The following is a 14,357-nucleotide window of genomic DNA, read 5'->3' on the forward strand; positions in this document are numbered from 1 at the left end:
ACCTAGTGGGCCACAGCTGAGGCCCAGCTCTTGGAAAGTTATTTCTATCCACCTTCAGGTGTCTTGAGGCAGGGCAGGGCCGGGCCTGCCAGCAGGTCCCAGACGTAGGTAGCTCCAGCCAGGTGGTGGCAGTGCTGGCGGACACACCCAGGGCCCCATGGGAACACCCCTTCCCCCATCAAGTCTCTCTAGCAGAGCCTAATGACAGACTGGGCAGATGCTCATGGCCTGTGCCACCAAGGTGACAGGATGGACAGGGAGAAATGGTCGCAGGCTCCAGCAGAACAAGAGGGCAGAGGAACTTGGGGGCGGGGGGCAGAGAAGAAGACAGGCATAGGACACCTAGAAACATCTTGCTCCACTAGGAAAGCCACCCTCTTCCCATACCTGCCCAGATCTTCAGTGATTTGGGCACAGGAAATCTCTCTCTCTCTCTCTCTCTCTCTCTCTCTCTCTCTCTCACACACACACACACACACACACACACGCACACACTCACATACTCACACCTCATTCCCCAACATCATGACACCATTTTACACCCATTTCTCCATGTGGTTAATTTTTTTTTTAGTTCTCATTTTTTTTCTAAGAAAAAAGCAACAAGAAAATAATTCAGAGTTTATACAAAACATCTTTACATTATTTCTTCCAAAAAAGACTAGTATTTACACAAATGGCAACAGAAACAAAAACAAAAAACCCTTCCGACTGCCACCTGGAAGGGGCTGGCTGTTTGGCTCCCTCTCCCACCTGGCACTGGGGTGGGCAGCGGGCCAGGAGCCAGTGTGGAGGTGGGGGGCATAAAGGCCCAGCTCCTTCCATGGCCACTCTGGGAGCACCTGCAAAGCGCACTCAAGTGGCCGTCTGTACGCAGCCGTGCTGGCAAGGAGCCGGGGTCAAAGTGCACGGCGTGCTGGCCCAGCCCTGGGCAGCCTCTTCCTCTTTCCAGGCCCCGGCCCAAGACTGGAGGGGCCAGCGGAAGCTGGGTTGAGGGGGCACCCACCTGTGCTAGAGCCCAGAAAAGGAGCAGGCCTCCTGGCCTTATACCCGCTTAGGTCTCTGCCCTGGGCCTCCATTTCCCCACCAGGCCAAAGGATGCCAAAGGTGAGGAGAGAACAGGGCGGGGAGGGGGAGGGGAAACTCCCAGCTCTGCAGGGCAAATAGCCACCTGGGCACCTCACCTCCCTCCACCCCCATGAGGTCATCTGCCTGCAGCAGCTCTCCTGTTCCCCAGGCAACAGCCAATTAAGACGTTAATTACCGTGAGAGTGAGGGAGGCAGGAGATGCCCAAGAATCCCACAAGGAAGAGATTTTTTTTTTTTTTTTTTTTTTTTTTGGTGGAAGGGTGGCAGCCACTACCCCATTGCCAAGATCAGCTTTGTAGAAGGAGGGTCAGGAGGGCAGGGCGAGACACTTTGCCCAATAGCCCTCTCGTCTTCCCTCCTGGGCAAGAACAGCTCTGGCCTGCCACCCCTCCCCCAAATACCAAGGCGTTTATAAAAGAAATGCCATCCTATGCTTCCTGGCTGGCCACATCGTGCCCCAGTTCCCTTAAACTGGGCTAGGCCAGGCTCAGAAAGCCGAAGGAGGGGCTGCCTTTTACATTTTTCCATTTTTCTTTAAAAAACAGATGAAAATGAGTTGACAGCTAAAAAATGAACACAAAAACATTAAAAACAGTGATGACAGTGGACAAACAGTCCTGGGAAGGGGGGGAGGGGGGAGGGGAGGCAGGGCCAGGGGAGCATCTTCCTGCCTGCTGTCCATCAGCGTCCAACCCTGCCCTCCAAGAAGGGGCGCCCCTGCAGAGCCCAGAGGCCTGGCCAGAGGGGGAAGGCACAAGAGCATGGGGGCTGGGGGCACAAGCACCCCCTCCGAAGCCCAGGGGGCAGGGCAAAAGGGGGATTATAAAAGCCAAGAAACTACAAAACTAAATACAAAGGTGGGCACAGCTGGTTGGGGAGGGGAGCGTGGGGGAGAAAGGAGAGGTGCAGTCCTGGCCGACTGTCCCTCGGGGGCCCGAGGCCGCGCTGGGCCCTCAGACCTTGTAGTAGATGTTCGCTGGGCTCTGGGGCGGCATCTCCTGGACGATGTAGACGGGGTGCCCGTAGTCCCCACTCACCTTCTCGTAGTGGGGGCAGTAGTTGTTCTCTGTAGTCCGTAAGGGGATGATGATGTCGCTGGGCTCGGTGCCCGCCGTGCCACTGCCCCCCTTGGGACTGGCCAGGGTACTGAGTGAGAGGGCGGGCGCCCGCTGCTGGGTGTGCTTCCGGTGCCGCTTGCGCAGCTTGAGTAGCAGAACTGTCAGGAAGATGATGATGAGCAGGAAGATGACACAGCCGGCGCCGACGGCCGCGAACAATGCCACCTTGGAGTTGAAGAAGCTGTCGGGGTCCCCACTGCCACCTCCGCTTGCCCCTGGGCCACTTTTCTCTTCCTGGTTCACAGTCTCTGAGGAAGGAGGAGGGAGGGGAGACGTGGTCGGCCACAGGTCCCAGGGACGCGCTGCCCACTTCAGGCTGGGCCCCGTGCCGCCGCCCTTCAGAGATAAGGGCCTGAAAAGGCAGCTAAGCAATGGCTTCTGCCCTTCGGGAGACACCTATACCACTCACCATGCTTGCCATCAGAGTCACCCAGGGAGCCCCGGCCACTGGGGGCCTGTGTGGCCATCTTGATGGTGTTGTCTGCCTCCTTGCTGGGCCGGCTGGTGGTCAGCTGCTCAGGCGTCACAGCATTGGGGTCTGGGGCCGGGGAGAGGACAGGTGAGTGGGGGACCCCACGAGCATAGGTGCCTCACTCATCTAGCACGAGCAAACAGTGACCTGTAAGTCAGATCCCAGATACTCTGACCCTATTGCCCCTCCCCTACTCCCAAACGCAGCCATACCCAGCCAGGGACATCTGTTGCAAAGGCTCAACTAGGGAGCCCTCACGCCGGGCACTCACCTTGCCCAACCTTCATGACAATCTTCATGGTGCGTGTGCGGCACACGCCTCCCTCCCGGTTTTCCAGGCCCTCCAGGCTCCCATTGGATGTAGCTGTAGCAAGAGGCCAAAGAAATCAGGGTGGGGGGGGGGAGAAAGTCTGCCCACACTACCTAGAAATCCTAGTGCTGTCTTAGCCCGTAGGAACAGAACTGGGAGCTGGGGCGAGGGGGCGACAAGCAGCTCCCGCCTACCTGCGAAACTTTCCGCTCTCGGCTCCCTCGCGCTGGGAAGAGAGTAGCCGGCCCGGCCCAGCCCACGTCGGAAACTAGCGCTTCCCCCAAGGGGGCTGCTCCCTTATCAGGACCAGGCCTTAGCCCTTCTTTCTCAGTGGACACTGAGGTATCTTCTCTCTGGGCGATGTTGCTCAGAGGCCAAACAATTAGAAGCGGAATCATGGGGGAGGCTCCTATACAGCCTGGAAGGAAGCCAGTCAGGTAAACTGGGCTGCAGTCCCAATGCTATTCCCGGCTCCCCAAGTGACATGGGGCTAGAAGCTCCTTCACCTCTTGGGGCCAGTTTCCCACGAAGAGAAAGGCCCAACAGCCAGCTGAGGCCAAAGGGTTCTGCCAACTCTGCCATTCCCGAGATTAGACCTGAGGTAGGCCAAGAAAATGAGAGAGGGCACCGCGAATTGGAGTCTCCTCCCACCCAACTCCTAGAGCCAAGGTGAGCGGGCAGCCACCCCCTTGGTGAATGTTAGGGCCAGAAATCCAAGGCCAGTCTTCAGAGGGGACTGGCCCAGGACAGGCCGTGTGCTGTCTCACCGTACTACTTAGAAGCTCCTGCTGCTACAAGATAAGAGAGAGCCCTACGATGGGAAGGGACTCACAGGTAATGTAGTAATCATGGTGCTTCTTAAACTCCAGGCCCATGTAGTTGGGGCTGAACTCCTGGAACTTAATGGTGAAGCGAATCTCCTGCTCTGGCCGATTGCAGGTGACCAGCACGTTGGGGTCAAGCACAGTGCTGCAAGCAGCCGCCTGCTCAGGCCGCACCAGGTACAGCTTGTAGTACTCGTAGGGCCGCCCTGCTTCCGCTCGGGGGCAGATGATGTCCAGCTTGTCGCCAATCTTTGGGTAGATCACCAGGCCCTTCCCACTCAGGAACCTGCCCAGGAGGGATGACATGGTCAGCCTCAGGGTTGAGGGTCCCGGGCCATCCCCCCGGATCGGGGGCACACACGATGAGGGCCACAGGCTGAGCCTACTGGGGGGCGGGGGAGATGGCAAGGATAGGCATTCTGTCCTTCCTCCATCCTCAGGCTGGGGCTGAGGAGAGACAATCACACTGCCAGCAGGGTGTGGAAGGGGTGGCCCATGGGCAACGCTGCCAGGCTTTGACTGCTCGGCAGGGTGGGGCACTGCCGAGCCGGGGGAGCCCGTTGTCCTAATGTGGCATTTCCGCAGGGGGGCTGACGTGGCCAATGGTGTCAGGCTCCGGCTGCCTGGAGGTGGCAGCCCTGTTCTCCCACTGCCATCACACATTCCTTCAGAGCCACTGCTACCATCTCCCCAGCACACATGCGTGTGTGTGTGTGTGCACACATGCACCCAAATACACACACACACACACGCCCCATGCCCACACATGCCTTAGCCACCACCCCTGCGGCTCCCAGGCTACAACTGGGGGAGCTCAACCTGTCTGGGACCCAAGCCTTCTCTCCCCTCCTTGCTAATCTTGGGCAGGATGGGGAGATAGGAATAGGCATCGCCTGGAACCAAGGGGTAATGGGCACAGTCTCTGGCCAGGTGTGACTCCACACGGCTCTCCCCACTCCCCACAGCCCAGTGTCTCAGAGGGGGGACCCATCCAACCCCCATAATGTGAGAACCTGAGTCCCTAAACTTGACCAGTCTCAGTCCTAAAAAGAACAGAGGGAGGGGAGAAGGTGCCCAAACACAGACAACAGATCATGTGAGACAGGGCCCCAGGAACCTCACACATCTGTGTTCTAATCCTCCCACCTCCACATCTGCCTCTGTTCCAGATCCTGAGGGAGACGGGCAAATGCCTTCTGAGCCAGGTTCATCTTCTAATCTTGAAGGCCAGACACAGGGACTAGCAGAGGGAGGGTAGCTGCCCAAGCCCATCTATTCATATCACTCTGTCCTTACCTAAGCACACAGTAAAACAGTGCTGCTATCTTGGCCATTTCTGAGCCTGGGCAGGCTGGAGCTGGGAGCAAGGCAATAGCATGGAGGAAGGAGAAAGCAGACAGACTTTGGAACCAGACAAACACGGCCCTTCCTAGCTCCGCGACCTTGCATGAGCTGCCTGATCTCCCTGAGTTTCAGTTTCCTCACTTATAAGCAGGCCATGATAAGAGCCCTACCTCCCTGGGATTGTGGAGGAGGTGCAATGGCGCATGCAGAGTGCCTAGCGCATAGTAGGCACTCAACATGTCTGACTCTCGCTTAGAAACAGTCTAGTCTGCCAAGAGGCAAGACACTAACAGCAAGTACCTACAAGGCCAGTCTTGGGGGTTTTTGGCAGGGGTGGGGGGTGGGCTGGCTAGGAAGAGAAGCTGTGGCCCCATCCTCAAGGATTTTATCGTCTGCTGTGGGTCAGAAAAGTAAAAATGGTCCATGCTTTAGCAACAGACAGTACCAGGCTATCTGTAGGTTATGTGGGAGGACGGTGGTTCCAGCCGCAAGGGCTGGAGGCCGTGAGAGGAAGGAGATAATTCACCTGACAGGAGATGGTTCCTCAGAAGGAGCAGAAGGAAAGTGAGTCCTGGGGGGCGACGGATAAGAAGTTAACACAGAGCAAGAGTGGACAGGAGTGGCTGGAACACAAACCCCAGGCCAGTGACTGGCCCCACAACTGGTAGAGAGAAGCAGAAGAGGTGGAAAAGCTCAGCTGGGGCCAGACTGAAAGGCCTCAGGTGTCACAACAAGCAGGGTGGCTTTCATCCCACTGGGGACAGACCTTCTAGCAAGGACAATGAAGGGTTGAAAGCAGTGCTTCAGGAGAACAGAGCTGACAGCAGAAGAGCATGGCTCCACTTCCTGGGGGCCCGTTGCGCACTGGAGACCACAAGGTACGAGGGCCTACCGGGAGCTCAGGGCCCTCACTCGAGGGAGGCAAATGATACCCCAGGAGGTGAGTCTAGACCAAGTAGATGAAGAAAGGCAGCCCTCCCTCCATGTTAAATGAGGCTTCAACAAGCTGAGACCTGCCATCTTGCTGTACAGGAGGGTAAAAACCACAAGAGGGTCTTTCCCTTAGTATCTAGCTTTACTGCACTCCAGAGGGCCATGGGATGAAGGCCCCTACAAACATTTGCGAGCGAACACCCTCACCCCATGCCCCCATAATTCCCAAGGCAGTTTTCAATTCCCCAGCCTCACACTAGGTCCACCCAGACAGCAGGATTAAAGGACTTGTAACTTCTTAGAGCCAGAGGAACCTTCGAGACCCACTGAGTCCAGGCCCCTCATGTGACGGAGGGAGTGATCAGAGGAACATTTGCTATGGAAGAGAGGTGCTCAAAGCCAACTGGAGGAGGCTACCCTCACCCAGGACGTTAACCCCTAGGGGTCTAAGAAGCCTTGGCTGAATCCTTGCATAGCTGCACTTCAACGAGACCCTCCCTGGAGGTGACGGCAGGGTACACAGAGGGCATGCGAAGGGGCACAGGCCAGCTCACCCCTCAAACCACTCTGCCCGGGCTTCCTCACCGTGGAGGCTTGGCTGTTCTGAGCACATCAATGGCCGTTCAGGCTCTGGAGCTCCGGAACTGAAACACAGGGCTTCCAGCTACTGGGGGCTCTACCTTGAATCCAGAGACATCGAGAAAACAGGTATCTATACAGTGGATGGAGGAGGGGGAAGAAAAGAGGACTATTGCCCCTAACACCCCTCAGCCTTCTCTTCAACCTCCGCGACGACTTCATAAATATTCATCAGTTCATTTGCATAGCAGCTGGCAGAGGGAAACTCACCTTCCCCTAAAGTGCAGAAGGGAGAGGAGCCTGATGAGACCTGCCTTCCCTGACCCTGATCCCCCATAATGGTGCCTCCTCAGCATCTTCTCCAGCATCAGGAGAACTGCTTCTTGGCCTATGAGAAGCCCAGGAAAGTGGCAAGGGGACATAAGGGGCAGGTGTGTAGCCAGGGAGAGCGAAGCCTGAAGCCAGGTACAACACCAGTCATACTATACAGGGGGGACCCTGCAGGTCTCCCCTCATACATGTCAGGTTAGGAGTAGGGGCAAGAGAGGAGGAGAAAGAGATTGTCCCCAAGTTAAACTCTTTATCCCCCACTTTTCAAAAACTACTACTCCCCCATTATGAAGCCAAGCTTTCTTGCCTGGGGCCACCCCCAGACAAAGCCCTTTTCTGGAAAATAAGGGGATTGACAAGGCCCAGCAGGAAGCCTGAAGCAGGTCGCCATGGTAACCCCTGAGGCCTTCCCTCCTTAGCCTCTGATAGCCCCAGGACCCCAGTGAGCCACCCCAGGGAGTAAAGGGACTTGCGGGAGGCGGCCGGAGCATTCCAGCTCCTTCTTATGGCCTGCCTCTTCCCTTCCACCCTAGCCCAAGTCTCTCCCTCAGCCTTTCTACTGAGCTGAGAAGTGCCGCCATAACTGCTAGTAAGAATCCCGGGACACAAGAAGCCTGAAGGGTCTGGGGCAGTAGCCCAGTCAGAGGCCAACTGCCCGCCTGCTTCTGGCATCCAGCTGAGCCCCTCTCCACCCAAACACCTACAATCTGCAGGGGGGCCAGCTTGCAGCTGTAGGGGTCATGCCCAGAAAGGTGCCCACACTGGCTTCCCTCTCGCCCTTCCCACAGGCTCTGGGAACCTGTGGTCAGAGAGCGGCTGAAGGGACAGCCCGGTCCCAGGCCGTGCCGGGCCAAGCTTGGTAGAAGACTCCAGCCATGGCCTTGACTCGGGGACCCTGGTGGCACTGCGCCTGCACCCACAGAGTGGCAGGACGAGTGGAGGACAGACCCCAAGCCAGAGCTCAAGTCTGCTCTCATCCCAGCAAGGGTGGGGAGCCCCCAAATTAAAGGCTCCTCTTTCATTCGCCCAGCTCCACCCAGCCCCCGAGGCGGCAGGAGCAGGCCTGGCGTGTCCCAGCAGTGCCCGCCCAGGCGTGGGTGGGCAGGAACAGCAGCTGGGTCCTGGCGAGCGCGCACACACACACACACACACACACACACACACACACACACACACACACACCCACACACACACACACACACACACACACACACACACACACACACACACACACACACACACACACACACACACACACACACACACACACACCGCTGTTGGAGGCAGGGAAGCCAGGAGAGTCCTAGAGAAAGTCAACCTCCCCACCTACACTGAACCCTGCCCTCCCCTCCGCCCCACCAGGCTCATACTTGGGTCCACTGGGGGGCCTAACACCCCTTTTCTTGTTGTCTGCTTTCTGTGGGATCCCTGAGAGGCAGTGAGGTTCCTGACCCAGAGAGGAACCAAAGGTGCTGTTCAGAGCTTGGGAGGGAGAGTGCCAGGCGGTGAGCTGACTGCCTCTAGCTCAGGTCACCCAAGCAGGCTGCCCTCAGAGGCAGACCTAGCAAAATCAAATGAGGAAGCCAGGGCACTGCTCATCCCACGCAGGCAGAGCCTGAGTCACAAGGACAGATGCGCGCACACCTGTGAGGTAAGAGGGGAACCCAGGGGCAGGGAGCCGGCACCTCTTTCCAAACCCCACCTTGAATTCCTATCTCTCCTAGATTCCAAGGTAGCAGGATGGCATGGAAGGAATGGAACATGACAAGCTCTACCCCCTATGAGCTGAGTCTAGACAAGTCACTTCCCTCTTCCAGGCACAGGCCTTCTCATCTGGAAATGGGGGCAATTCCTACTCCCTGGGGCTGTTGGGAACCAGCAATGAACTTACAGATGAGGATGCTTTGTAAGTAGCAAGGTGCCGCCTGATTGCTAAGGTAGCCTGCCAAACACAGTACCATTTAGAAGTAAGAAGCCACAGGAGCTTCCGCTCCTGGCTGCAGGCATCCCCACACCCCGAAATGACCACTACGAGAACACACACCGGAGGGGCCACTATGGTGCCCAGGGCCAGGAGCCCAGGATGTGGCTGGTGAGCACCCCCCCACCTCAGCTCCCCTAATAATCACAGAGTGGACCCTCCCCCAAACCTGGTGTTCTCTTGGCAACAAGCAGCCTCCGGGCCGGCCCACCCCTCCCACAGTCCCAACCCCAGAAAACAGTAGTGTCCAGGGCCTGCCCATCCCCATCCACCTGAGCTGACGAGGCAGTAGAGAACCCAAGGGGAAACAGGGAACCCTCCAGTTAGCCCCCACCCCAGCCTCACAGGCCCTTCTTGCCCCAGGGCCCCGGCTGCCTGGGATGGGGGTGGGGAAGGAGGAGAATGGGAAACTTTAGGAGCCGCTGGGTTCCCATCACTCTCAAGCCCCCACCTGTGGCCAATCAGCCACAGGGTAGAAGAGGTCAGGTCCCTAGCCGCCCCGGAAAGGGGCCCCCTGAGCTGGCCTCCCCAGGACTGTGAGCTGGAACAGCTGTGAGGGGGCTGGGACCAACATTTCGGCTTGTAGCGGGCAAGCCTAGGTTGGGGGTCTGCAGCTGCCCCCACCCATGCTGGATGGAGTCAAGGGTCCTGGACACCAAGCCGAACCCCCCACCCCCACCCCCTTATAGGGAAGGTGTAATGTGATCTCAGGCACATTCCCACTCCCTGGAGGTGGGGGAACCTGAGTGGGGGGCAGGAAGGGGTCAGAATGGGACTGAGAGACTGAACTGCAGCAGCTGGACTTGGCTGAGGACTCAAGTGTGAGGCCTGCCGGCTGCCCCAAGCTCTCCGGGGAAGAGGCTGGGGGAGGGGGCCACTCTGGGACCTTCCATCACAGCCCCCAACCCACCCAAGCACATGCATACACTCTGGTTGCTCCCAACCTGTAGTGGGACTGAACCTGCTTCCCCACCCCGTGCTCATCAGGCAAATCTGACAAGAGGGGCGAAGGAGAGGCAGAAGCTCTCGCCACCCAGGGACTTCCACGCTGAAAGACCCCCCGCACCAATTCGGGAAAGAGCCTAGAAGTCTTAAGCTGGCCCTTCCTGCTCTCCTCTTCCATCAGGGCTAGGGCTGCACGCACCCTGGAACCTGGAAACATACCCCCAACCCCATCACTTCTTTATTTTGATTTGTTTTTTCCCCCAAGAAGGAAGCAATTAAGCAAGGTTTATGGGCACCGGGAGATTTGACCGGGGGGGGGGGGGTGCCGGTTCCTGACAAGGCTGAGGAAAGACACCAAAAGCAGGGAGGAAGAGGGGAGGGAAGAGAGAAAATGAGCCTGTGAGGGAGAGCACGGGCATGTGCGAGAAACAAAAGGACTTGAGAAAAAGAGGCAGAGAGTGACTAAGAGTGAGAGGGAGTGTGAGAAAGAGGGAGAGCAGGCGAGCCTAGCTGGAGAGGGGAGGTGAGCGCAGCTCACAGAGGGTGTGAGAGGGCGAACAGACACAGACCCAAGAGGGAGAACTCGGGCAGGAGGCAAAGAGGGAGAGGCAGACAGAGAGAGACTGTTTATTTGAAAGGCTGGGGCAGCCTGAGGGTTGGGCGCGGTGGCAGAGGCAGCCCCCAGAGCTCTAGTGGAGCTGAGGGCAGTGCCTCCCTCCTGTCCTCCTGCCCACCCCCCATGCACCCACACACACAGACCCTTGGACGTGGATGGAACTGGGGTGGGGGGCGGTGTGCAGGGGCACCAGGATCAGTCCCCCACCATTCTCAGGATCTGCTCAGTTACAGGGCAGAATTCGTGCGGGTGCTACTGAGTCCTACTGAGTCCTCCCCCCGCGCCGGATGCCTGCCCCCTCAGCCTGAAGTGGATGGTGGGGTGGGTAGAACTCAAAAACCTGTAAACTGGTCCAGAGCACTAAAGGCTCAAAACACAAAAAGGGAGAAGCTCAGAGAGATCTTGTTTCTCCCAGCACCACCACCTCCCCCCCCACCCCCCGCAACTCTGCAGGAGAGCTCCTTTCCAGCTGTGGAGCTGCCTGCTATCTCTGGTTAGAGACCCGAGAGAGCAATTAGGTCACTCCCATGAGCCCCTATAATGGGCTACCCCAGGCGGATTTCAGCTATCCTGGCTCAAGAGAGAGCATTTCCAGCCTCCACCTCCCCTGTAAGCAGGGGGTGGAGGGGAGGAACTGGGCTCTTCACAACCTTTCCCCTTGAGCTAAGCAGCTCAGGGCCCCCAGACTATCCTGACTCCCTGCTGTTAGGAGAGCGCTGCACCCAGTTTAGCTTCTAGGTGGGGGAGAAATTCTTGTCAATCCCTTTCCTTGGTACCTTGTTCCCTTTCCGGAACCCTCTACACTGACCTTGTTTTAGCCATCCCACAAACCAGTAAATAGGACCCTACCTTAACCCAAGGAGAATAGAACTAGAGAAGGTACCTTCTCCCCGCTCCAGGGCTGAGAGATGCACTGTCCCTGGAACCTAAGAGGCCAAGGCAGGCAGGAGCCCGGGAAGTTAGCCGGGGAGCCCAGGAGAGTGGAGATAAAGAGATTCCAGATACAAAAAATCAGAGAGCACAGAGGGCAGGCCAAAGCCCCCCAGTTTCCCACTAAGTAGGGGTATCCGCATATTGCCAGGACCTCCACAAAACAGGAAGAGCAATCTTGACCCTGGATTCCAACCCCAGGCCGGAATGCCAAAAGAGTAAAAGGTCCAGAGGTCACTACACAGCCCCAGCGACTCTTCACTAACAGCCTCCCAGAAACCACTGAGCCACCGCCCTAAAAGGTGTGCGTGTTGTTTGGGGTGGGGGGGGGATTGTGAAGGGGTAGGAGGAGGAAGAAAAGAAAGCATCTCCTCTACGTAGCTACATCCCCAACCCCTTGGGAAAAGCGAAGCATAGCTCCCCAATCTGAGGGACAGAGGGTTGGGGGGGGGCACTGGGGCCCGCCTGGGCAGGAATCCTTCGACCCCAACCCACCTCCCTTGCCAGCTCGGACGCCACTCTCTGCCTGGGCTGGCCCTCGAAGCTCTGCCGCCGGCTCCATTGGACCCCCGACGGGCGCCGGATCGAACCCCCCCTTCCCCAACAAATCCCTCTCCCACTCCGCCCCTCTCCACCGGCCGCCTTTGTGAGCCTGGGAGAGGCGCCCGCCCTTCCACGGCCCCGGCAGGGAGAAAAGAGGGGCCAGAAGAGACGGCAAAGCGAAAAGCTGGGGAGGTAAAGAGGAAAGAAAGAGAAATGGAAATGGGAGAAGCCCGAATGGGGATACAGGCGCTGCCCCCCGCCCGAAGCGCGTAGTCCCGAGCCGTGGTCCCTTCCCAGCTAAACAAACGAGAAACCTGTGTTCCGGCATCGTCCCCCACCCAGGTCAAGCTCGCCCCTCGAGCGGCTCTCGGAGAAAACCGCCACGTTCCCAGGGGCCCCACAGGGGAATGCGTTCTCTCCCCCACCCAGCTCTCGGATGCGCCCTCGAGCGCCCGGACTCCCAGCTCCGCCAGGCGCGACCATCTCGACTTGATCCGGGACGTGCGGAGGAGAGGGCGGGGAAGCCAAAGGGTCACAACCCAGCCGAGTGCCCCCCACCCCACCCCGCCGCACCCTGCCCCGCCCGCCCGCAGGAAAACACTCGAAAACGCCAGAGACAAAATGGGGCGCCGCTCCTCCTCGAAACACCTCCCCGCACGCACTCGGGGGCGCGTGGCCTCACCCTGCAGGAGTGCCTCCCACCCCCAGGGACCAGAGCCAATAAGTTACTCACTTGGGGTTGAGGGAGCTCCAGGACACGGGCTCCAGGTTCTTGGCCAGCGGCGTGGCGAGCCGGCACAGTGCCAATACGACCATCGCCACAAGCCACTTGCCGAGCCAACGCTGCCCAGGCCGGGCCATCTTCCCGGGAGCAGGCTGCACTTGGGATCCCCTGGCGCCTCCTCAGCAAACTGGCCTCGCCTTCCCGTGCTGCGCTGCGCTCTCAACCGCTCAGGCGCCCATCCTCCGCAGTCGCCGGCCTTGAAGTGCTCCCCTCCCGCCGGCTTCGGTGTCGCTCTTCTCCGCCCGGCGGGCCAGGAGGACTCACTGGGCAGCCGTCCCCAACCCGGGCATGGGCCGCGGCCTCCGAGGACTCGCTCCCCTGGTCTCTCCGCCGCACGAGGCGCGACGGGGGCTCTGAGCCCCCGGGTGATCCGGCCCGATTCCGCTTGGCTCCCCGAGACTGTTCGGGACTGCGCGCCCTCTCCCTGACTGGGTCTCTCGGAGGCCGACCCGACGCCTCGGCCGTCCCGGGATCGACGCCCCTCGGAAGAAGTGGGAGTCTCCCCCCGACGCGAGCTCAGTCCGGGGGCTCCCGGCTGGGTCGCCCTGGCACGGTCTCCGTTCCTCCAGGCCACACTGGGACTCTGGGCTGCGCGCCCCCCGACAGCTTCTACTTCAGCGGGGGCCCCGTTCAGTGTACTCAGAAGAGCGGGAAGACGCTGCCGAGCAAGCTAGTCCCATCAGTTTGCGCTTCTGGAGCCTCGGCCCGGTAGCCCCGCAGCCCCGTCGCCGAGTCCTAGCTCCCCCGCGATCGCGCCCGAAGGTCTGCGGCCAGTGCGAGCCTCGCACACCTCCCACTGCTGTCCAGCGCGCATAGACTCCCTCCGCCGCCGCTGAGCTGTCTACTCCCCTGCTCAGGCGAACGCAAGGCCAACCCTACTCCTCTTAGCCAATAGTAAGCTCCGTCTCGGGGTCCTTGTCCCGTGCCACGCCCCCAGAGCAGGAAGGGGGCGGGGCTCCTGGGAGCTCTTAAGGACGCCGTGCTCACGATGGCACCAATCTGAGAGTGCGGCTCGTGCGGTTAGGGGTGGGTCCGGTTTAGTCCCGTTCCCAGAGCGCTCAGCCCGTGGGAAGTTGACGTTCCTCTAGGTCTGTCGGCCTGCTCTCCTCCCGCGCGCCTAGTCAACACTCTGGCCCACTGACCGGGGCCAGACAGGCCCTGTCACAAGTACCCCTGGAAAGTACTTCCATTCTCTTTACACAGGAGCCCCGAGGTCCTGCTCTGTGCCCACCTCTGTGGCAAAAGTAGCCGCTTTGCTCCCCGTCCCATCTCACGTAGGGCTCTGGTAGGCCTTCCTCCTTCTTACCTCGCAGTGCAGTGTCTGCTTGCCCTTGGACCTGGAGTCCTAAACCTACGGATAGCGGTAGGTGAAGGAGACTCAGAGAGGTCAAGTACGGGATGGAGGCGGATGGGAGGTGCGTTCTTTGGCCCTGGGGACAGGCCTTCGGATTCTCAGCTTCGGGGGAGAGCCGTGTGGGACCCGGGAGCCCAAACTTAGAGTCTTGTCCTGTCTGAAGGGGCAGGCAAGGCCCCGGAAAAGGCCAGCGGGAATGAGCGGG

General features: G+C 59.1%; 1 protein-coding gene across 1 annotated transcript; it reads right to left on the reverse strand.

Annotated features, from left to right (window-relative positions):
* Positions 1-614: 614 nt before the first annotated feature.
* Positions 615-12,899, reverse strand: EFNB1 (ephrin B1). Its single transcript, XM_027609274.2, has 5 exons — positions 12,748-12,899; positions 3,822-4,099; positions 2,951-3,043; positions 2,617-2,745; positions 615-2,455 (listed from the first exon to the last, which is right to left on the reverse strand). Exons 1-5 carry the CDS (start codon positions 12,873-12,875, stop codon positions 2,043-2,045), a joined length of 1,041 nt encoding a protein of 346 aa, XP_027465075.1. The 5' UTR covers positions 12,876-12,899; the 3' UTR covers positions 615-2,042.
* Positions 12,900-14,357: the final 1,458 nt, after the last annotated feature.

The sequence above is a fragment of the Zalophus californianus genome, chromosome X (genome assembly GCF_009762305.2).
Source record: "Zalophus californianus isolate mZalCal1 chromosome X, mZalCal1.pri.v2, whole genome shotgun sequence".
Lineage (NCBI taxonomy): Eukaryota > Metazoa > Chordata > Mammalia > Carnivora > Otariidae > Zalophus > Zalophus californianus.

Coding starts and splice junctions, on each gene's coding strand:
- EFNB1 (XM_027609274.2), bottom strand. CDS start 12,875: ATGGCCCGGCCTGGGCAGCGTTGGCTCGGCAAGTGGCTTGTGGCGATG. Junction 3,044..3,821: donor CCATGATTACTACATTACCT/GTGAGTCCCTTC, acceptor CTCTTGCTACAG/CTACATCCAATGGGAGCCTG. Junction 2,746..2,950: donor TGTCATGAAGGTTGGGCAAG/GTGAGTGCCCGG, acceptor CCCCGGCCCCAG/ACCCCAATGCTGTGACGCCT.